This window comes from Pocillopora damicornis, chromosome 6, assembly GCF_964200805.1.
Source record: "Pocillopora damicornis chromosome 6, jaPocDami1.2, whole genome shotgun sequence".
Lineage (NCBI taxonomy): Eukaryota > Metazoa > Cnidaria > Anthozoa > Scleractinia > Pocilloporidae > Pocillopora > Pocillopora damicornis.
In genome coordinates, this window is record NC_142675.1 from 5,663,922 (window position 1) to 5,687,553 (window position 23,632).

Here is a 23,632-nt window from a genome sequence, read left to right on the forward strand (position 1 = left end):
GAAGTAGGCTGCTAGGGAGGTGTTGCTGACCATTTATGTCTCTGTGATAAGCTGGATCCTACAAGCATTTTGATTGATCCTTGCCACAGGAAGAAATTTTTTCTCTAACCTCGTAATAATATTTTTTTGGTTGCCTATTTTCGCTTGCAAGCGAATAAATTTATACTCTCATCATCTTGCTGCAATATCAGCAAGTAAATGATATTTCGGATGAAACCGTTTTTATCGAGCAGCTGAACACTCAGCAGCTTAGTAATCAGTTAGTTATAAGCTTATATTTCACAATTATTTATTTTCCGATCGTTTCAAACTATATATTTTTTAACCTCCAATTTTTATAGTTTCTTAAAACTAAGTAAAGCTGCAAATGTTAGAAATTTTATCTTGAGGTCATAAAATTTGTAACAGTTGCAGCTTAACCATGTTGGGAGTTCGAATTGCTATTAGCCAGTTTCAAATTTTTCTTTTGTTCTTTCCTGTTTCTTACAGCGAAAACTGCTGTTCTTTAAATGGAGAATTCTTACCATAGTTAGGCCTAACCATGGTAAGAAATCTCCATTTTACTACCTCAAGATAAAATAAGAATCTGAAACAAAAGGAATGGCAAAAATTTAAATAAAATGCATCATTTTTCGCGTGACGCGACAGCGTACTTACAGTTTAGACAATCAGAACCATTGCTTGGAAACGTGATAAAGCGATTCATTATTTTAAGACGACGAAAATACAATTAAGGGGCTTTTAAAAAAAACTATAAAAACCATTTAGTTAAAAACAATATAGTTATAAATATTTTATAGCGAAAACTGCTGTACTTTAAATGGAGAATTCTTACCATGGTTACGCGTGACCATGGTAAGAATGCTCCATTTTGCTACCTCAAGATAAAATAAAAATCTGACACAAAAGGAATGAAAAAATACGGATAAAATGCATCATTCATTGGTAGGAAACGTGATAAAGTGATACATTTTTTTACGGCGTAAACCAGCTGCTGTAACACCAACCATCTCGGGTTTTACTAAACTATTTGTCGTCACGTTAAACCATTTGACTTTACGGTGAGTACATTGATGCGATACTATACCATTGCGGTATTATTATTAACCATTTGCCGATGACTTAAGCCATTTCACACGACTCTTAACCGCTTCTGCCAAGTCATTGAACCAAAGTACGGTTAGCTGAACCGTTTGTCATTCGACACAGAATCATTTCAGTGAACACTTGACCAATCGTGTTTTTATTGAATCAGTTCAACAAGGGTGGCTGCACAGTTTCTGAATTGTATAAACCATTTTTTGTTTGAACATTTAATTTCACCAAAGGCGACTTGTCCATTTGTATTTTAAATAAATCTCTTGAGGTAAGATAAACCGTTCACCAAAAGACAATTAGACCATTTCCGTTTATTACAGACCATTTATTATGCCTGTATTTTTGGCGGTTACGGCCGCCCCTACTAGAAGTAAGAATGTTTCAACCTTTTTGTTTTAACCATATCATAACTGATTTATCGTTCATATATGGATAAAATATAACTACAAAGCAAGATTAACGAACTTTCGAGCAATCGAGCTCACGTTAACGAGAATATGAGCATGCGAGCTGTTGCAAAAATTTTGCAAGCACGAGCAAGCGAGCAAGCGAGCACCTGTGTAATTTTTGCGAGCAATTCGAGCAAAGGCCAAATTTTGCGAGCACTTTTAAATTGAATGGGATCATTCGATACCCGTAAAAGTATTCCCACGTACGAAATTTACCAGCCTTTCTTTTTTAATTTAGTAAGAAGATCAAGCGGTCTTGTTTCTTCTTTTAGGTAGCAAAAACAGCTGTGTGAATATTAAATAAAGAACTTGAAATTCAAGTTCTGCATCTTTCTATTGTTATTTAAAGGAGAATCTTGACCGGAAGCAAGTGGTTTACTCATTACTGAAATTTTTAAAAGTGTTTCACAGAGTGTGACTCGTACGGCTAACAGTAAAACATCTGGCCATTTTACGGCAAACGGTCAACCCAAAATGACACAAAATAACACACTTTGTAAAGAAAAAAAAGCACGGTTTGCTTTTTTAACGACTGACGGTTAAGATTTGTCAATTTTTACGCCAAATTGCTAATTTTTTTCTTTGGCCGTTTTTCGGCCAATAGTTACGTTAACTTCATCGAGACCCGCTGTCGAGGTGAGCCTCTATTTATGCGGATTTTATATGTAGACACTTCATGCATACCCAATGAATGTACAGAAGTGATCACTAGCACTACAGAATAATTCAAAACTCCATTTCTTATTTTTCAGAATTACTTCCTTTTCTTTAAAGAATAGAAAAGCAACGAGATAAAGGAAAAGATTTTAAGAGTAAATGTCAATAAAATCACAGATTATCGAAAAAGTCGCGGACATGGTCAAAAATCGATTTGGTTCATTTTTTGCCTGTGGGTAGCCTTATCTAGTAAACAAACGGACATGGGGTTAGATTTTTGAAATATGCATTTTAACGGAATAATTTGTTTTAACATTTCCGAGGGTAAATAGCTCAAATTTCACCAAGCGCGATCCTGAAATTATGCACTTTTCGGGTACTTGTCATGCTAACAGAAATGTAACGGAAGGACTTTTCTAGTTATAGAGATATTGAGTTCGACTTGCATTATCGAGGCAAAGTGATAGTTTTTGTCTCATGTCATTCTTGGAGGAGCTGCGTCCCGATTAAGAAACGACATCTTCGGCCTTTTGAAATTAAGGCAGAGGTGGCTAAGAATAGCTTGGCAAAAATACATGTGGCAGTGTCTCAAAGCCTTGAGAGATAGTTCTTTACGATTTGGGTTTTATTTCTTTGGGACCTTTGACTATCAAAAGATGACCACCAGCCGAATTTCGGTTAAATTACTATGACGCCATAATGAGATGCATAATAACAAAATTAAACGCGTTGGACACAAATAACTGTTTTGGTCAGTTATATCTTCACTGGCCGTGAAAATGACTAGAAACATATTAAAATGTCTATAACTACCCTTAATTTTATATACGGAGACAGGAGAAACAATTTTCGACTTTTGCTACCCTGAGAATCACGCCATAATTATGCATAATTCTACACACATCAGGTTAAACAGTTGAATTGCACTCAACAGGTTAAATTTGGCACAAATTAGTTAGTTTCCGTTTACTTCTTATTCGGTGAACATGAATTCGAGCATTTGCATCCCTTCTGCGCCTTCTGCACTCGCCAGTTTCGAATATACTGAAAATCGTCCAACACAAAGATAAGAAGGTTTCACAAGCAGTGGTGAGCTCGTGTGACTGAAATCCGATATGTAGGACTCCGCTGTCACGCAACGCCTTCTTGTAAATAATACACGCACTGCTTTTAAAATCAGCAGGTCAGTTATTCGTAAAACGTTCAGTGCTCAGTTACTTGGAAGAGTAGGTACACTCCTGGACTAATTGTGTGAGTCGTGTGATGAATGGCTTTTTCCTCTTCTGAGGTGCAATTTCAGATATATCCAGCCCAAGGTCGACGCACATGTATCTTAGCCTATCTACTCTTAAAGTTGTGAGTATACGTTTTTGTACAAGTTCGCAGATGTTAGGTCGAAAGATACAATCGGATGCTAAATAGCCACATCTCTTATCACATTTGCACACACTGCAGATAGATGTCTCTCAGCTTCGGCGGAGATTTCGTCCTCGTCGACGCTCTCCGTGTCCACTTCTGAGACTTCACTAGCTTTTGCCTCGTCACCGGCGGCTGTTACCTCTAATCGCTTCTTTCCTGAAAGACGGGTGAAGAAGCCACTAATCTACTGCGACGTGAGGACTTCGTCAGATTGAAATCGGCGTTCCCCCGCTTGGTCTCTTGCTAGGCTCATGGTTTTCGTTTTTCTTGTGGATCGCTTTTCCGTCCAATATACTCCCCTTTTTGAAATTGGTCAGTTAAGAATTCGGTCTGTTTCTTTGTAAAACGCACCATTTTCTTAATTTTCTTCAGGGCCCAACCCATTGGAAGAGGCGGCAAGCTGTCACTCTTTGATTGTGCAGCAATTTGAACGCTTGGTATTCGACTACGTCCCTCCGTCAGTTTGGAAGAATATTCTGGTAGCTTTATCGTAGAGAGTTTCCTGTTCGAGCATCATTTGGTGTTTTCCAGTATCTAGGTGTGTCTAAAGGTTTGCAAAGCGACTGTATGCTTTTACACATCCTTCTTCTGGACAAGGGAAAAGCATGTAATCTGGCTTATATTCCCCAATACAGCTTCGATCTTGGTTTTCGCTTTCAGTTGAGAAATCTACTTTGACAGAGCTTTTCTTAATATGTAGGTGTGTCACAATCTTGAACGTCGTTGCGCCACTTGGATCCTGCAATGGCGAGTCTAGATTTCCAATTTTTCGGGCTGCTTCATGACTCCTTCGAACTTGACGCATGTCACTACTTTACCGGAACCCACATTGAATGCTCTCCACACTCGTACGCCACTTTCATCGTACTCAAAATTGTTGAGTAAGCTTATGCCATCCCATTTGATATCAAAGGTGCTTGACGGTTTGGCAGTAACATAACTTGCTTTCACTCCTGTGGCTCCTTGGCCAGAGTCAATGGCTGTTTTTAACTCTAGAGCGTTGATGACAGCATTGCCTTCGTTTACGTACCTTCCAACGTCTCCCTTGATTGTCGCCGCTTTGCGATCACAAACCCCCTTTCCACCTTGAGGGTCCGAAAAGTCGTTTCTTTCAACAGCCACGGCATCACCGGCGAGCTCAGCTGATATGATTGAATTTCGAAGCCACAGTCACACTGTCTTGGGCGCAGCTTTGAAATACATAAACAAGTGTCTGCGATTCAAAGTGCTCAGAATCCTCTGACCGTCTTATGGCAACGCTAATGTGTAATGGCAATCTTTCGTCACCCAGTCCCGGACTAACAGCCCCGATCGGCTGTCGAGTTTGGCTAAAACTGAATGCTTCGCCTCAGCTTGATGGACTGAACGTAGCTGATGGGTTTTCCAGTTGATGATGTCATCCCTTGCCTGTTTGATGGTATGCAGCATGTCAGCTTGATCTTCTGCTGACGAGAGTGCACATGAACACTCATCTTCTATAGTACGCAATACTTTCTATAAGTTATAACACTGTTCACATGACTCACTGTGGAGATGGTCACAGGAGCCCCGAAATTCAACATTGCTTGGGTCACTTAGCGCGTAAATTTGACAATGATCGGGAACCTCTGAGGCCTCCACTGCATGTACCTAAGATACAAAGTAAAATGACAAGCGCGTGATTCAGTGTATAGTTGCAAAGCAACTTATACGCATATGATCGACATTTCAAAAAGATTACTTAACCGATTCTCAGCGTTGTATACATGTGTGTAAGCGTATTACAGTGAATTGTAAACTGTTGTTTCATAAATTAAGCATAAAGAACACTTGGAGAGAAAGAAAGAGGTAGCCGTGAATCATAGTAAGAAGTTTACTACATCACTTCTGATGGGGCAGCGCATGATTATAAAATATGCACCCACCTTGTCGTCGCCCTCTAGGTACTGCTTCGACAAACGAAGTTGCTGCTTAATTTCCCTCGCCCATAGCTGAGTCTTGCCACAGTCAACAAGCTTGTCTACGAGTGTTTCTAAAGCATTAAATGCTTCAACTCCTGATGCTAAAAAGTTATCAAGTCCTTGCAGAGACTTGCGAACAGATGAAGAACACACGGCCAAAACTCTCTGTAGAGTTCTCTTACTCATAGACTCAAAGTTGGTTTCACAGCAGTATTGTTGATACTGCTGGACAATGCGCTCTGGTATCATTGTTCTGATAACATTAGGTGTGAAGTTTTTCCCCGAAAGGAACATCTTGAATAACGCGTGGACTCGTTATAAAAGAAACGAAATGTTCTAATTTTACAGGTTCAATTCTCATTCTCCTTTTCTCCTGGTTTGGAAGAGGAGCAGCTCTTCCATGTATCATCCTGTGGCGTCGGGCAATGCTGTAGCGATAGCTAGTAACGGTTTGAATAAACTCCCTCATCTCCTTAAGGGATAACTTGTCTGCCATCAAAGAGAGTATTTGCCGTCTGGTGCTCCAATGTTGCGCGTTCAAGTAGCTTTCAGCAAATGCATTAAGAAGCTCCGTCTCTTTTTCACTTATGCCTTCGACCACAACCTGACTCTCGCTGCATACAGCTTGACGATCACAAAGCTCCGTCCACAGTCCTTGCGAATTTTCTTGTACCAGGACATCCAGCATTGCAGAAATCCATTGTTGAACTTTCCGTAGGTATATGCCTTTAGTACGCTCGTGCGCTGTATTCCACGGTACTGATAACGTGTGACGTACTGGACTGACGTCTCGAAGGTGCAAGAAGCGATTTAGCTGCACCTGGGACTCGTTGTCTACACTGGAGCCTTCATCACTCTCCTGGGAATCTTCTTGCGGAACAAATAGGTTCTACTGTATGGATGTGGAACCTTCTGGCAATGCTTCATCACCAAAAGTGACAGCACAAGTGGCAGGAATATCAGAGTCACTCCCTTGTTCATCAACCTGACGAAAAAGTGAACACATTGCTTTAGATGGCTTTAAAATGAAATCAACCGTATACACGCGCGGGGTGTTGTGTATGAAAGTGCAAGTCGTATGCAAGGCAGAAGTTAATAGTCGATAATTATTTTTACCTTATAATATAATTGACTGATAACCTATCCTGATATCTTTATCCAGTTACTTCTCAGTATTATTTTCCATTTGGAGCATTTCGAAAAAAATGTTGAGCAGCCATATAATAATTTAAAACCTTTATTAGTTGGATATATCCTGGAGTGTGATTTGCTATCTGGGCTCGCCTATCCAATTCCTGTGCCATGTATGGTTTTGCCTAGTCGTTGACGGGCAGCAATGGCGGCGTTTGAGCATGTGCATGCAAGTTAGCCTGGACACTCCCCTCTCCCACCTGGGTTGAATCCCTAAGCATGCAAAGGGCTGAGAAGGGAGAATTCAGAGAATGCGTTAAGGTTTTCCACTTTTATTAATTATATTAGATGGAAATTCTTCATGAACACTGTGAAGAAACTCACCAAGCTTAGACCACTTAGACCTTCTGTGATGTTTTCCGCACCTCCTCCCATCCAAAGTTTTCGTTCATGATGGCAATATATTTGTTTAGATATTATATGTGAAGCAGAATAAATTGTTTGTTGATTTCGCTACGTGACAGATTATCATATGTCACGCAGAGTGACAGGAACCTGTGAAAAATCCCTAACGTTACCTGCCGTTTTGTACGGGACCCTTTTTGTGTGGGACGTCAAAAAAAGCCAAAATTAGGATCAAAGTAGACTAAACGTAACTGGGTTGCGACACGTTGTAGAAAATGACAACAACAAGTAACTTTATTTTATTCATCCCGGCTCAGTGGCTTCAATGAGTTAGCCGGTCGGCCCCTTTCACACCAAATTTCAAAGGACAGTATTTCAAAAAATATCTTCCAAACGGAATAACAAGGGCCTATAAAAGATTTCTAAGGTAAGGAACTATTGATGTCAAAGCAAACACAAAAAGCTTAGTGAGGCTGCGACTCAAACAATGCTTTGCTTGTGTCATTGCAATGCCGGATTTTGTGCATTTCAATATGGCGCCATTTACAATTTTGGCGAAGTTTGGTTGGTTGGTATATCAAAACAGCAGAAGATACCACAAAAATGAAACGATTGATTTGAAGACCCACCTTATAAGCCCTCGTGATAGTATTGCTGGAGATTTTGAGAAACTACCACATGCGTTTTTCCCACATTAGGCCGGGTTTGGCATGAATTAAAAATGGCGAACACTTACACTAGTAATTAACCCGTGGTTTCGTCAGGAAGGACACGATACAAAAAAATATCACGATATATCTTGGTAATGGAAGGCCACATGTATATATTTATTGCTAGAGAAGTCCTGCTGTTGCATTTTAGTTCATGCAGGGACGGCCTGAAAACTGCATAATTTAGAGCTCGCACGCACACATTTTCGATCACGCAATTAATAACGGTTTATTTCCGCTAAAATGAAAATTTACACAAACTAACCTCACTTCACTTTAAGTAGTACCTATAGCTACCTGTAGACGAAAAATGGGACGAAACGATTTTTTTGACCATGTCCGCGATTTTTTTATTTTTTTAAACGCGAAGTGTTCCTAAGGAGGATGTTGTTTTAAATATATGGTTTAAATATAGTCTAGGTAATTATAGTCCAGATGAATGATTTAGTGAAGCCGAAGTTTCCGGCCTTTGTCGATTATTCAGTCAGGTGATGCATCATTTACCACATAGATTAAAATTAGATGTTTCTTTGACAAATCGACGCAATGTGCTTTTGCTTGATGTAACTTTTCAGCGTGAAGATTGGAAATCCAGGATCCAAACCGGATATTCATACACATGGTATGTTGAATTTAAGACTGAATCATCAAGCTTTTATTTTCAATATAGAGCCAACTCCCTAATCGATCAGCCGTGTCCAAAGAGGCCATGAATCACAGACATTGTTTCCGAGACCCTATTCACTGATAGCGGTTTAGTATGAAAATTTCTCACATAAAAGATCTACCAGCCTTTCTTGATTACTCTTTCGGAGAGGAGATTAAACTACATAGACCCTTTTCAAAGCCGGTTAGTAACAGTGCAAAGCGGTTTTTCTTCTCTTTATTAGAAACACAAAACCTCGAAATTCAAAGTACGAGTTTTCCATGTGTTTCTTGCATTTGACTCGAATTCTTTTACTGCTAGCAAACATGTTAACCGTGGTAAACTCAGATATATCGAGGTTTTAAGCTGCTCGTACAGAATTCGCATGTACCCTGTCAAGGCGAACCGCTCTTTTTCAAGGGTTTTATAAGCACTATGGTCATGCACTCCTGTTCAATGAATGCTATAAAAACGATCAATAATCTGTCTTTTTGAATGATGAAACAAAAGCGTGCTGTAAAGCAACAGCAGTAAATATCCTAGACGATAAGTGTCTCTGAAAGAGGATGCTGCAGAGGAAACTGAAACATTTTCAGATCAATGATTTGCTAAGCAGAAGTTTCCTTGCTCGAATTCTCGTTGAGAAGATGCGTGACTAACCAAATTGCATTAGCTTATGAAGTCTTCCTAAATTATTAGACATCTAATTTCGGCACATCAGGCTTTTAACTTATATATAGAGCGACATTCTCTTAACTTATATTTAGCCTTAAAACACAGGCACTCTTCCTTAAGGTTGCCTTTACCGGTGACAGTTTATCATGCAAAAAAATTTACCTACGCGCGAAATTTTCAACCCTCTCGGCTTGAAACCGGGCAATATTAATATATCGCCAGGGGTAGGGGGAGGAGGCTTTTAGGATAAACAATCTTTCCATCCTGTGATTTCAACGAACTTTAGACTTTGTCATTTGTTAGAACACATTTCCATTGATATGTGTAAAATCAAAAGAAAAGAATCACAGTTGTCAGTCAGTGCAAAGGACAACATCACAAGCAGCTAAAGAAGGCGCAAAGCCAGCGAACGTGAATGACTTAATTAAGCAGCGTCCCTTACGTTTGATAGCGTTTTCAATGAAAGACCCAAAACGAAGGTAAAATGAACATCCTAATAAACAAGAAAAAACAAAACCTGAAGAAAAAAATTGAAAAAGATGCAAAAAAAAAAACTGAGAGCAAAGCAAAGCAAAGCTGAATTAGTGAGACAAAAAAATTCCTTATCATAAAAGATATTTGATACGGTCGAATTCACTTGTTATTAACTAGGCGTTCTTGCGCTCGAACTCCTTCCCTCCTCTGTATTCTATAGCATCGAAATAGTTCTTAATATTTGAAATTTTAATTCATTTCTAAAGAGAAATAAAATTCAGCGTTCAAAATTGATGGTGGAGCTATTGTAAGCCGAATTCAAGTTTTAAATACGACTTTTGTGTCAACAGATTGAAGTGCGGCCGGAAGAGAGATGACGCTTGCATTCAGTCGTCTAAACAATAGGTGCATAGTATATTTTTATCTTATAACAAGGCTTAGTTTTTAGCAATGTTGATTCAAGGATTGCGTTCATTTAGGACGAATTTTGGTTTGCGCATCCATGAACGATAGTCTTAAACTCATCAGATTTTTCGGAAACCACGAGTACTTATTGAAATCTTTTGAACCATGATGGCCAATCGAGATAGCTCTTGCCCTCAGGATCATAGACGCACTGACGACTTCAATGAACCCGAATTCTATAATTTCTTAAGCTTTTTGTAAATTCATCATTTTTTTCTTGGTGACCAGTTGCTTGAAGACTGAATTTAGGAATACAAAATATCCACAGATAATCAAATATAGTGTCGATTTACCCATAATCATTGGTTAAGAATCGAATACCATGTCTGAGGTTACGTAATTTTTCATTGATTTCGGTCGTTCAAGCCTCCAAGCCGTGCGTGAAATACTCTTAGCAAAGTATTTGAATGTTCGAGGGCTTAGGAAGAATAAAATTTTCATCCTACAACAGAGTACGGCTGGGACCTGCAGCTGGGCTTTGGCTTCTATGGTTTTTCAAATAGATGAAAAAGTTTTCCCTTTAAATCTCACCCAATGCAGTCATCCGCTTCTTCCGTTTATCTCACATCAGAAACGAAAAGAAATTGGCAGAAGTGATGGCACTGGAGTGTTTAGCTAGATTTTGTGTTTACTAGGATAGTAACCACCACTGATTCAATTGTTCTTTAATGAGGTCCCTAAGGGAACTTTAGAGTTTTTTTTAAATCCATTGTATTTAGGACGTCTACTTTGCATAAACAAAATAGATGAACTTCAGCGTGGAATGTTGAGGGTGTTGAATGTGGAAATGACAAACAAATCAAGGCTATCGGTAGTTTTGGTCTAAATATCTGTTACAAGACGCTGTTCCTGGAGGTAAGATTCTATGATACTTGTAAAAATCTAAACATCCGTAGATCAGACTTTTTCGTCAAACAATCACGTGTTTCGCAGGTGCTTAATTTCAAAATTATAGAATTCTTTTTGTCACCGTGTAACAATAAATTTATGGAGTGCTGTTAGCGTCATTTAGTTCACTGTTCTATTGAACAAGTTTTCTATCATCACGTTGCCGCGAATTTATGATAATATCCAAGATCTTTAAAGAGCGTATTTAAAATGCATTTAAAGGGCGTAGATTTCTGCTCTGTGGTTACTTAATTCAACTGGCGTTTGTAATGGTACATTGGTACGAAGCGTTATTAGACCAACCATATTTAGATTGTCAGTCCAAACTTCAGAACATAATTGAAAAGAGCCGAACATTATTCGGTCAGACGTTGAAACTTAACTCAACAATGCAGCCGTATAAAATGCTAAACGCCATAAAATAAATTGCATCTTTATTTAACCCCAATAAATAATACATAGTCTTCAGTTTAATTATTATGACAATATAGATAGCAGAGTATCTTTTAGCTGGGCAAAAGAATGCCGGAAAATTTCTAAGACGTACATTCAGCTGAAAATTGTACCGATCTAAACGCATTTACAATTTGCGAACATTGGCGGGATATGTCATGGTAAATGAGTCCTCGTAGCCGGTTAGGTGCTTTATTCGTATGAATCAACCAACCATATCTAACCAATTTAACATAAAAAGTCACTCCATAAAAAGTAAAAGACCAGATCATTACTTTCAATGTTTACTACGTTTAGACGGAAGGAGTATATTCGAAGTAACCAAATGGCGTAGAGCGATTTAAATTTTAAAAACGATCTGTCAGAGTAAGGGTCGTATATGTAAATTTCTGCAGGAAAGCATTCAAGCGTAAAAAAGTCACCGTCCGATTGTGACGCTTATCTGCTCCCTATGGCGTTTCAAAAGATCGTTCTGTTCTAAGGCATTTTGTAATAACGATATATTTTGTAATAACCTACGCATTTTGTAACAAAGTTTGCGGCATTTTGTATTAAATCGCGCCTTTTGAAGTATTATTGCAGCATTTTGTATCAAAGGCGAGCTACGTGATTGTCGCGGCATTTTGTAAGAATAGTCGGTCTACGCAATTTGTAACAACCGGCATGAAGCAAATTGTGGTAATATCAGTTTTGTCACAGATCACAGAAACATAAAGACAAAGAAGGAAAAGACTGTTTCGTTGAATGAGTGACGAGGTATGATTAGTAGGCCTCTTTATTTAGGTATAGCCAGATAATAATGCTTTAAGATTGATATACGTGGCGTTTGTAAACAAAGGTGTGCCTTCACTCCCGCTGAAATGGGCATCTCAAGTGGCTATTGTTATCACTTCTTTGATTGGCAGATTGAGCTGAGTGAACTTAATATGATTGGCTGAATATAGTCAACTGGCTGATTACTCAGTTAGGTTACAACTCTACGGAATAATTAGTGAAAATTTAAGCATCTGATGTACCAATCACGTTTGAGAAAGTTGTAATGGTTATGATTAATGAAAAACTCTAGTTGATCTTGCAGATATACTAATTTAGATCTCATTTTTCCTTCGGGAAAATAATTTAGGATCTAGTTGAAAGGCCTTGCATGAACGTGATTGCCATTAATTGTAAAATCATTTGGCGTAGAAATGAGCTAAGAAATTGAATAAAGGGGTAAGTTTCTAAAGAAACTGTGGTGCTGCGTCGGTGGGAGAGTAAAACAGGTAATTTAGTGTTAACAACTGGGTTGAAAACGTAAATTAGCCACCTTAAAGAGTAAAAAAGCTGACGTTTCGAGCGTTAGCCCTTCGTCGGAGCGATAGCTAAGAAATTGGCTCGACAACATATTTGTGATTGAAGTAAAAAGGCATTTGATTTGGGACAACTAACAGGCAAAGCTTTTATTCTTTTTCAAACAGTTTGAGCAAACTTTGCTACATTGCGGTTAGAAGTTTTATTCTTTTACCAGTTGAGTGTAATACATTCTGTCCTCTTCTTAATGTGTCTCCACGCTTAATGAATCAAATTTTATATTCTTCTCAGATTTGTTTTTTTTTAGAAGTACTTCACTTTCTTATTATGATCTACAATCACGTTCTTGAACTAGGTTACTCAATAGTTAACGCACTATCTATTCGTGCACCGACAAGTATCGGTAAGTGCTTGTTTATTTATCTGCGGTTGTTTACACAAAAATATTTGAAATCTTTTTTATTTTCCTGCTTTCGTTTCTGCAAAATCAGTAAATTCCCCAATAGAGCACCTGATTCGCTGCACATCGGATCTGGTTATATAAACAAAATGTTAGTAGAGGAACCCTAGCTTTCTATACAAGTAGGTTTTTTTTTTCAAATAGAATGGATCGGCGTTAAAGTACAAGCCTCCCTTTTATTGATCACAACAATAGAAGTTCCGATAAAGAGCTGCGCCTAATTAACGGGGTCGAATAAACAATCGTAACTGAACTGAGTGGAGTGCAATTTGTATAGGTTATTACAAGGTTTCGAGTGCAATTTGGACTAAATAATCACGAGTAAATTTTTTCGATATTTGGAAAAATTTACTCGTGCGTATTTATTCCAAATTGCACTCGAAATCATGTGATTATGTAGGAATAATATGCATGAAAAAATACGAGATAATTTATTCAAACCGCTGCAAGTGACATTTTGCGTTTAGTCAAAACAACCGCGTACGATCGAAACAATAATTCTATGATGATATTTTCACATCTTTAGGGCGCAAAAAAGTTCAAAGTCCGGCTAAACAGTTAAAGGAATTGTTCAGTCTGGTTTGTTACTTCTTTGCACTGAACCAACCCTCTTCTGCATTGAATTACCTAAAAACCGCATTTATCTTAACCAAGCAGAACTGAGTAATTTTTTTCATGTATCTCATTAGGTCTGAGATCATAGGCGTGCCTTGAAATCACAAATATGCTTTTAGACCAAAATCGCACCTCACTCAGTTCTATTAACACCCTATTACATCAACTTTGTAGAAAAATGCAAATACATGTTTTTTTAGTCTGTATAAAACTTTTATTGATCCAGTAGTGAGATGGTTTGTAGAAATTTGCAAAATTTATCTCGCTGCGATTTTCTGCAATTTGGTTGGTTACTCTTAACAAGCCTTTAAATCGGTTTATTTATTGTGTTTTGTTAAAGCTTTCTCATTGACTGGGAAAATGATGTAATTTAGAGCAAAAAATGGTGGGATTCGAGAATAAATCGCTCTGATGAGAGCCAATCAGACTGCAAAGATCACCAGTGATTTCAAAATGGATTTAAAAAATCTGGAAAACTAAAAAAATTCTAAATCTTTTTCAGATTAATAGCATAGGGTTTGAAAATAAATCGGTTCTTCAAAATTCTGCAGCACGTTTTATTTGCTTCTTGTAATCAGGAATTATTTCATAGAACCGATTGTATACGTAATGGTAATAGGACCCAGTAGAGTCCAATTCGGTCTGTAATCACAGAGTGATTAACAAAATCGGACGACCACGAAGCGGGAGTCCGATTTGTTTATCACTAGGATGATTATAGACAGAATTGGACGACAAGAAATCCTGTTACCAGTTAATCATAACCATTTCAATTTCCGAAAAATCAAATACACCTAGAACAAATATCTTCATTGGAGACAATGTCTTTAATTAAAAATTCCTCCATTTTGGAAATTGCCTGGTTTTTCATTGAATTAGTGGTTGTTGCTATGGTTATTGTGATCAATTCTGTGATTGGTGGATTTAGCTGAGTGGACCTAGTATGATTGGCTGCTTCAACTGTCCAATTACAGGTGTCCGATTACAGCCAATTGTCCGATTACAACTGTAAAGAATGATCAGTGAAAAATGAAGCACCAATAACAATTGAGGAATTTGTAATGATTATGATTATTAAGGAAATTGATTTTGTTTACACAGAAATTCTGGCGTTAGCAAGGAAGGTATCGTTTACCGAGAGAATTATGGCTCCGTAGGAAAAAGTTCAATCTGTTCTGCAATCAACAAGGACAGGAAAAGATAACTGATCACTGTATAAAAAGAAATCTTGGGTTATCTAAGGAACATTTATTGATGTTTTGTTTGTTCGCTTCTATCAGATCCAGTGTCTGAAAATATGGAAAGCCAAGAATATAAGAAACTCTCTACCGATGAAGTTGAGGAATCCAGAGAGTCGTTTTTGTCTCTTCTCTTCTTCCATCAGATGAGTGATGTTTTCAAGACGGGCAATAAGCGAAATTTAGACGAGAAGGACTTTCTACCTCTTTTAGAGGAACACACTTCATTCTCAACCACTAAAAAGCTTCAAAAGAAATGGAACAGTGAAATTACAAAGAGCCAAGAAAGTGGTAGAAGACCGAAACTTTGGAGAAGCATTATAAAAACTATCACTGTTCGGGAAGTGGCTACTATTATTTTTGCAGAAGCTTTAAATTTTATAAACCGTATGATTCAGCCTCTGCTTCTTGCATATCTAATCTCAGCACTGACCTCAGATGATCACCATTACACTCTTATGACTTACGGAGTTGCCATAGCAATGGGCATTAGTCCTTTGATAGGCTCCTTTGGACTCCATCATCGGGCATATTGCAGCGAACTGTTTGGAATAAAAGTCAGCAGCGCCCTTAAAGGTCTCGTTTACATCAAGGTAAGCACCTGAGAGGAGTTATTTTGTCTTACTCTGTACAGTGAGTTTGTTTGAGTGATCAAAAGTAACAGGAATGTAAAAGAACCAGAGGTGGAAATCTGTATACCCACCGCATCATGCACGTACTTCTAGGGTATGTAATAGAATAGGCAACAACTGTACGAGACACGTAGATAAGACAGGAAAGCTGCGACAAGTAAGTGTTTAGCTAAGACGAATTACAACCCTCTTACTCTGGAAAATCCAAGATGAGGACCATTCCTCGCAACTTTAACTACCAGAGAGTTTTCTACTTCTTCATTATCTGAGATTGTCATATAATTGCTTGCTCGTAATTTCTTTAATTTCAGACTCTCCTTCTCAGCAAGGATACCTTGGTGAACGTTTCAACTGGTCGGGTGATTGACCTTATATCAAACGATGTTCAGAGGATGGTAGAAGCGCCCTTTTGGTTTTTCCCCTTAGCTTATGTATGGCTGGACATTTTCTTGGCTTCGTTTATCCTTGCCTTCTTCATTGGCTGGCAGGCCGTCTTGGGAGTGATTTTCTTATGTGTTCTTGTGCCATATTACGCCGAGCTTTCCAGTATGAACGCCCTAATGCGCCAGCGAACCTCAGCGGAGACTGATCAGCGACTTTCCCTGATAACTGAAGTGGTTTCCGGGATCCGCACGATAAAAGCATTTGCGTGTGAGAATGGTTATCGCGAGAAAATACGGGGCAAAAGGAGGTATTGGGAATCATTGTAAAATCATCGTTAAAACTGCTTCAAACTTTTTCTTTTCGTTCCAACGCAATCTGAATATTGATCTTAACTAAAAAGTTAAAAAATGTGATTTTTGGAAAATTTTCTCGTTTCGAAATTACAATGGGAACAGAACAGATATCACTAAGGGTTAGTTGTCAACACTGACCAACCCTCACTCGTAGATGAAACACACTGATAGCAACATTACACCCTTCCTCGGTGGCTAACCATCGAATATCCTCTTTTCGTAATTTGTGCGGCCGAGACATTCGAAAATACTTAAAACTAAATTAGGCAGGGTTTCTTTGACTCAACCGTTGAGTGTTTTTTTTTTTACCGATAGACATCTTCTGCAATGCTCCTCTGTCAGCTCGTTTCTATCTAATACCGCTTTCCAATCAAAAGTTCGCGCTTTAGACCCGGTCTATATCCGTTTTCCCCAGCAAACGTAAATAATTTCTATTAACAAGGAGCATCCTTACACTTTACTTACAGACAAGAGATTGGCATCATACGAAAGAACACTACAGTGCTGTCTTGCATTGCTACTCTGGAGTACACTGCTGCCCCAATAGCGACCCTGCTGTCTGTCATCTCTCTCATGTTAACCGGTCAGCCTCTCACGCCCAGTGTGGTCTTCCTGATCCTTTCTTACATTAACGTCCTCAAGCGAAGTGTCTGTATTGAATCAGCCCAAGGTTTCTTGAAAACTTATGAAGCTTACGTCTCCCTCAGTAGGATAGAAGACTACCTCCTTCTTGAAAACCTGCCTTTGACTTCTTCTAACAGGTTCTCTAAGAAGAAAGGGGATGTAGAAAAAAGCCCAGTCATTATGGGGAACCCGCAGAATAGTTTAGTGGATTTCACAGAAGCCATGTATGATAAAAAAAGTGATAGCCAAAATGACCGTGAAACACAGGAAAATTTGCGTGTTTCGAGTTTAACGCACAAACAAACGAAAAGGAAGGATACATTCATATTACAAGATGTGGAGTTCGACACCACGCTAAAAAGTTTCACAATGGTCACTGGAGCAGTTGGCAGCGGAAAATCTACTCTACTCTCGGCAATCGCTGGCGAGTTGTCAAACGTGAGTGGAACAATTTCTTTTGGTGGAACGTTCGCCTATGTACCCCAGAAAGCTTGGATCTTCTCTGGAACTATTAGAGAAAACATTTTATTCGGTCAGCCTTACGATGAGATTAGGTACGCTAGGACAACCGAGGTTTGCGCCCTTGTAGAAGACATTGGGAGGTTTCCTAACGGTGACCAAACATTTGTTGGTGAGCGAGGTGCCACTCTGAGTGGAGGTCAGCGCGCAAGAATTAGTTTGGCGCGGGCGATATACCTAGATGTAGATTTGTATTTGTTAGATGATCCTCTAAGTGCAGTGGATTTGAAAGTTGGCCAACATATCATGAAAAATTGCATCAAGGGGCTGTTAGGCAACAAAACACGATTGATAGCTGCTCACCAAGAGGAACACTTAAAAGAAGCCGACCAAGTGATTGTGCTGTACCGAGGTAAATTACTTGGAAAGGGTAAATTTTCGGAGCTTCAAGAAAGATGTATTCTAAATGAAAGCAATGGTACACAGTTCAACAATGATCCGAAAGAACTAAAGTCCGACAGCGGTAACATAGATAAGAGCAAAAAGGGAGAGGAAGGAATGGTGCAACTAGCCAGTAGAGGAAAGGAGATGGAGATTTCTGAGGAAGATCGCTTTAGTGGAAATGTGTCATCCAAGCTGTACTGGAGCTACTTTAGAAGCGGAATTAGTACCTTATCGATCATTGCGACTATTTTTTTGTTTCTTGTTGCCCAAGGTAAGCCAGTTCAGCCAGTTTTGTCTTTCAAAAAAGCAAGCTTAGCGCATGTTTATTGAAGAGTGCAGCCTTGTACCTATCCTTCTTAGGGGGCAAAAAATGTATTGTGATTAAGTAAATATTAAAACTTAATTCTTAAAGAGCCATTTTGATCCCAATCGAGAATGTATTATATCAAAGCTACTCGATCTGGCTTCAAACTGTTCTCCCATTTTAAACATTATGAAGTATATAATTACCTATTAGGTAATCAACTGAAATTTCGTAAGATAATAGTCTCACTATTTCTTTCCCAGGAATTCTTGTGGCTCCTAATGTCTGGCTGGCGTTTTTGGTGAAGAGACCACCAGGACAGCAGCGTTACAAGAGCACACTTATCATTTATGGTTGTTTAGTTTTTGCGTCCGTCATTTTTATCCACGTAAGAGCAGTTGTGTTCTTGTTAGTGAGCTTGAAATGTACTGAAAGACTTCATGACAATATGGTGATAGCTCTCCTGCGAGCGCCAGTTCTTTTCTTTGATTCTAATCCATTGGGTAGAATTCTCAACAGATTCTCCGAGGACATCGGATGCATGGATGAAATACTTCCCCAAAGGTTTCTACTCTCGATTCAGCTGTCGCTGCTACTTTTGACCACGTTTACTCTACCAATCGCCGCAAATCCCTGGCTTCTGATCGTCTTTTTACCGGTTGCTGTCCTGGTCGGTTTTATCACGAGATATTACCTAAAGACATCTAGAGACCTGAAAAGATTAGAGGTAGCATCTCGTAGTCCGGTCTTGTCTCATTTAGCGGAAACTATGAATGGTGTGGATACTATTCGAACAAGAAGCAGGCAGAAAGCTTTCGAGGATAAGTTTTACAGGTACATGTTTAATATGTTTTGGTACATGTTGCAGGTAAATTTCAGATATTCATGTCAGTCTTGTCGAGCAATGAAACGGGGGAACGGTGTTCCTAAGTCTCAGGATGGGTGCCGCCTGCAGCGAGGTTTTCTTTAAAAAAAAAGAGAAATCGATAAAAATGAAATAGATAATTTAAAAAAATTTATGGACAGAAAAAAATGCATAGACTGAAAAAAACATACCATAAAAACAAAAAGGATTGAAAACCCCGGCCGATAAATGACATCCTGCGGGCTCAGATAAGGAAAATTCCCTCCATAAAGCATTTCAAACTATTAACAAAATAAATTGTACCTCCTTAAAGTTTGATTTTTTTTTGTTTCTTCCAATTTCATGTAATGTATATTTAACATTGCCAAGCTAAAGAGGGTTAGACACGAAAAAGTCGATTTGAACCAAACTTTGTATGCACTTGGGATAGGCAGATATTATTGACATTATTATTACTGTTATCATTATCACTAACTTTTTTCCCAAAGGCATCAAGATCTCCACAATCAGGCAAGTGTTATGTGGAAACAAGGAGCGAGATGGCTTTGTGTTCGCCTGAGTCTTTTGTCGTGCCTATTAGTGACCGTAGTGGCTCTCGCATCGATATTGATGTCACAGGATGCCGGTGAGTAAAAATGTAATCCTTTGGACTCGCAGGAAACCAGGTGTCAAACTTGATCCACGTTCCATAATTCTCTTAAATTATAAAATTCCATATGCACATTGTATTACCAGCCTCCTTTGCAAAGATTTTTTGAAGGAAAAATTGATGTTACAGAAGGCATAAACTGAAGAACGATAAGAAAACGACAAGCAGCAACAACAACAACAACAATGGTATCCAGATTTGATATAGAGGTGCGCCATAGCACCTCAGAAGCTAATCTTGTGTCATTACCCTAAGGACGCAAGCGGCTAACATTCATTGAGGACATATAGTATTAGTTAAACGATGCCTAAATTCGCACATAATTTTGATTGCTAAATGCGGTATATTCAATTCAAAACAAAATTGCAAGTAATGGTATGGAAAGAGATCCACTACTGCAATAATGGTGTTTAGGTTAAGAGCCTCTAACAAGTACAGAGGCTTGTTTCCTTGATTTTGACCACCCAAGCAAGGGTTATTTGTTGTATAAATAAGAAAAAAAAAAAACCTTTCCTTGTTGGTGAGTCGACAGCCTTGGTCAGCTGTTTAGCATTCTTCGTAAGAACAATACCATGTAACACCTGGTAGTTTTCTGAATCAATTAGTCATCCTGATAATATTCTGGGTTCTCAGCTAATATTGGCCCGATTTCTCTTGCCATTTTAGAAACGTTCTGTAAAATAAGATGCAGCTATAAACCTTAGAGCATTTAACTTGTTTCACGCCATTATCCATTGTATAAAACCACACACCGGAAGCATCAAAAGACAAAAGCTAATCTTTTAATAGAGACGAAACTCAAATAGATCTAGATTCAAATCCAAAATACAAGATCATTCTTTTCTGAGGAGATTTATGTGTCGTTTCTTTTTGGCCTTTCAGCTTTTGCGGGACTATCTCTTGCTTACATCATCCAGATTGTTGTCTTAACTGAACTTACTGTCAGAGAATTAGCAAATGTCGAGACTTATATGACGTCAGTCGAACAAGTGATGGCATACACCAAGATTGATCCTGAGCCCGGATACAAACAGGAACGACTTCCACCGGCGCGATGGCCAAGCGAAGGAAATATCACATTCCAACACTTTTCACTGACGTACTATCCTGGAGGTCCTCAAGTGCTGAAGGGCATCAATCTGTCAATCAAAGGAGGTGCAAAGATCGGAGTGGCGGGACGTACAGGAGCCGGGAAATCATCAATTGTTGCAGGTCTTATGCGCATGCCTGACCCAAACGGACAAGTAATAGTTGATGGTATTGGATTGAAAGATCTCAACATACAGGCGGCTCGAAGATTCATATCCATTCTCGGCCAAGACCCCGTCATCTTTGGTGGTCCTTTGCGGAAAAATCTTGATTTCGAAGAGCGGTTCGAAGATGCTGATCTGTGGCGAGTGCTAGAGGATGTGCAGCTAAGAGACTTTGTAGAAAGGCTCGATGGACAGCTGAATTATGAGTTGTTAGAACAAGGGTCGAATGTAAGTGTTGGAGAGCGGCAGCTGATTTGTTTGGCCCGTGTGCTGCTGCAACGAAATCAAATCGTCATCTTGGACGAGCCTACTGCGAACGTGGATCCAGATACAGAACAGACCATTTGGAAGGTAGTACGCAAGATGCTCAAGAACTCCACAGTCATCATTATAGCACATCGCCTGCACACTATCCAGGACTGTGACAAGATTCTTGTTTTCCATAATGGCGAGATTTCCGAATATGACAGTTTGGACGAAGCTAGCAAGCACCTTACATAGAGCTTCCCAATTTATGGGCAATAGCCTCCATTTGGCGCAATTTATACACGGATATCCGTCCGCGGACATCATCTTTATCAAGATGCGATATATTGACCTGTTCTCAACCAATGAGCTGCTAAAATTTGTTCTTGTATGTCATCAAAGCTTTCATGGCACACTGCTTTTTTCATGGTTTTAATTGGGTGGATAGTTTTATTGGACAATATATGCGTTACCCACCTCTTTATGACTGGACGGTACGCTTCATTTGTGCGATCCGATTGGTATACCCTAAGAGGTATTTTGGGTAGATTTCAGATTACGGTTCCTGTTCCTTGACCAAATGATTTCAGAGAAATCTTTGAAAACGTCAATGTAAGGGCGAGGCATCGCGAGTTTTATGAATTTATCTACTTTTTTTGCGTGCTAAAATTCATTGATGAACAGATACTCAGAGTACCTTTCAAGATCGCTGCGCGCAGTTTTGACCCTTTTCTTCCATTACATTTTCTCACCGTTAAGCAAAAATACTGTTCATTTCTGAGCGGGCAGCTTAGAAGAAAACTTCCAAATTTTCTCGTTATCAAACAAATTGGAAAGATGAAAACGCTGCGTACTTTTCAAGCGAACGAATAAGTTTAAGAGAGGATGTCAGCATCCATCGCACAAATTTGAAATATTTTAGTAAGTCGCCCAAAATTTGCTTTCAACCTTACTTTCGTACTTTGTAGCCCAATATGTCCTTATAATTGTGGTGTAGTTTTTTTTGTCAAGATATATTTTAGTTCTCGAGAAATGATTTTTTTCGTTCGACCGCTCAAATATGCAAATTTCACCGTGAATATTACCCGAGTTGTGTGACCTCATGTAACGAATATACTTGACCTCCAGTTTTTCTGTCAACATAATCCTTTATTTTATCATCTAAACTTAATACTCTTTCATTACTGGAGCCAGCAAAGAAATATTTATTTTTTGGTTAATATTTCTGTCCGACATACTTTTCCTATGTCGAAAGTAACATCAAAACAAAGACAGTTTTAACAATGACCGATATGACAGAAATTACTGAGCTTCGAGCTTTTAAAAGACAAAAAGATGGTTAAAAAGTTACTGTAAAAATTTCCTTGTGTATTTGTGTTTTTCTATCTTGAGACGAACTCAAAGTCCGCCAAAATTTACTTGCTAGCGACTATGAAATATACATGGTGTGCCTTCTTGTCGATCTCAAGCCCAATCCCGTGTAAATTTTTGTATGACCTTTCTCTCCCGGTGAGATCGCAGGCAGATCACACTATGAGCTCGTGGTTAACAATTGCAGATATGAGGCGAGCGAAATCTATGAGGGTTATGAATAAGGCTCTGAAAATTACATATCTAAATTACACCTCGGTCTGAATATCTCAATAAAGTTAGATAAAATGTTTATCAACTCGTTTGTGGTATTTTTTCACCTTCATGGGCCGTTTGAAGAGTCTTTTTATTACGAAATTACTTCCGGCCAAAAGTAATTTTGGAAGAATTTACAGAAATGACGGATAATATTATTTCTGTGATAATTAAGTTTCAAATCTTAAACAACTTTTCCCACCTCTAAAGTTCTCTTTCACACAAAGCAAGTACTCTTGGCGTATTCACGAGATTTGCAGAGAATGAAAACTTTCATTTAAAATGAATCATGAACAACGTGGTGCCTGACTTTCAATGAAAAGTACAGTATTTATTTTCTTGAAGCGCCCTGTGCGCTTATCAAATTTTTGGAGCTTGAGAGTTGGGACGTTTATCTGATGTGGGCGCTTACTGCCCTTATTCGTGGCTAAGCGCTTCTTCAATTTTCACCACTTTTAGCAAGTAGTTAGTTTATTTGGCAACTAAACAATACCTGATAACAAAAGGTGACGATGTACCATAGGGGAGTGAATTTAGAGTTTGTAAACCAGTAAAGAAATTATAATCCTCCCCTGATACATTTCAGTTTCCGCTTATTCGAAGCCGCCGGGCTCTCATTAACTCTCTCTAGGCGCTTATTCGAGGTGGCTGCTTACAAATGATACTATTCTTGCGAAAAGCAAAATCATGATTTAGTGAAAAGTCTAAATAAAAATGCGTATAAAAGAAAAGAGAAGAAGTTCGAAGAAAGCAAAAGACTACACAAATGGTGCGACATGG

At 38.7% G+C, this 23,632-nt stretch overlaps 2 protein-coding genes and 1 pseudogene across 6 annotated transcripts in view; 2 read left to right on the top strand and 1 right to left on the bottom strand.

Moving 5' to 3' along the window:
- The first annotated feature begins 944 nt into the window (after window positions 1-944).
- On the top strand, window positions 945-22,888 carry LOC113677408 (ATP-binding cassette sub-family C member 4-like). Of its 4 annotated transcripts, none has more exons than XM_089210420.1 (7): window positions 945-1,061; window positions 15,056-15,606; window positions 15,957-16,336; window positions 16,850-18,180; window positions 18,477-19,047; window positions 19,567-19,703; window positions 20,610-22,888. In XM_089210420.1, the coding sequence occupies exons 2-7, from the start codon at window positions 15,073-15,075 to the stop codon at window positions 21,479-21,481; spliced, it is 3,825 nt and encodes a 1,274-aa protein (XP_089066546.1). In that variant the 5' UTR covers window positions 945-1,061; window positions 15,056-15,072; the 3' UTR covers window positions 21,482-22,888. The 4 variants fall into 4 exon arrangements, with proteins under 4 accessions (XP_089066546.1, XP_089066547.1, XP_089066544.1 ...); XM_089210421.1 differs by lacking the exon at window positions 945-1,061 and adding an exon at window positions 8,412-8,431; XM_089210418.1 differs by lacking the exon at window positions 945-1,061 and adding an exon at window positions 10,789-10,924.
- Window positions 3,371-6,648, bottom strand: LOC149043630 (uncharacterized; annotated as a pseudogene).
- Window positions 8,348-23,632, top strand: part of LOC113677409 (ATP-binding cassette sub-family C member 4) — a 39,336-nt gene continuing 24,051 nt past the window's right edge. The window contains exon 1 of one of the 2 annotated variants that reach the window (XM_089210425.1): window positions 8,348-8,431. The gene's annotated coding sequence lies outside the window, so the exon portion shown is untranslated. Of the gene's footprint in view, window positions 8,432-10,850; window positions 10,925-23,632 lie in introns of those variants that run through there. The other variant, XM_089210424.1, reaches the window with a different exon arrangement.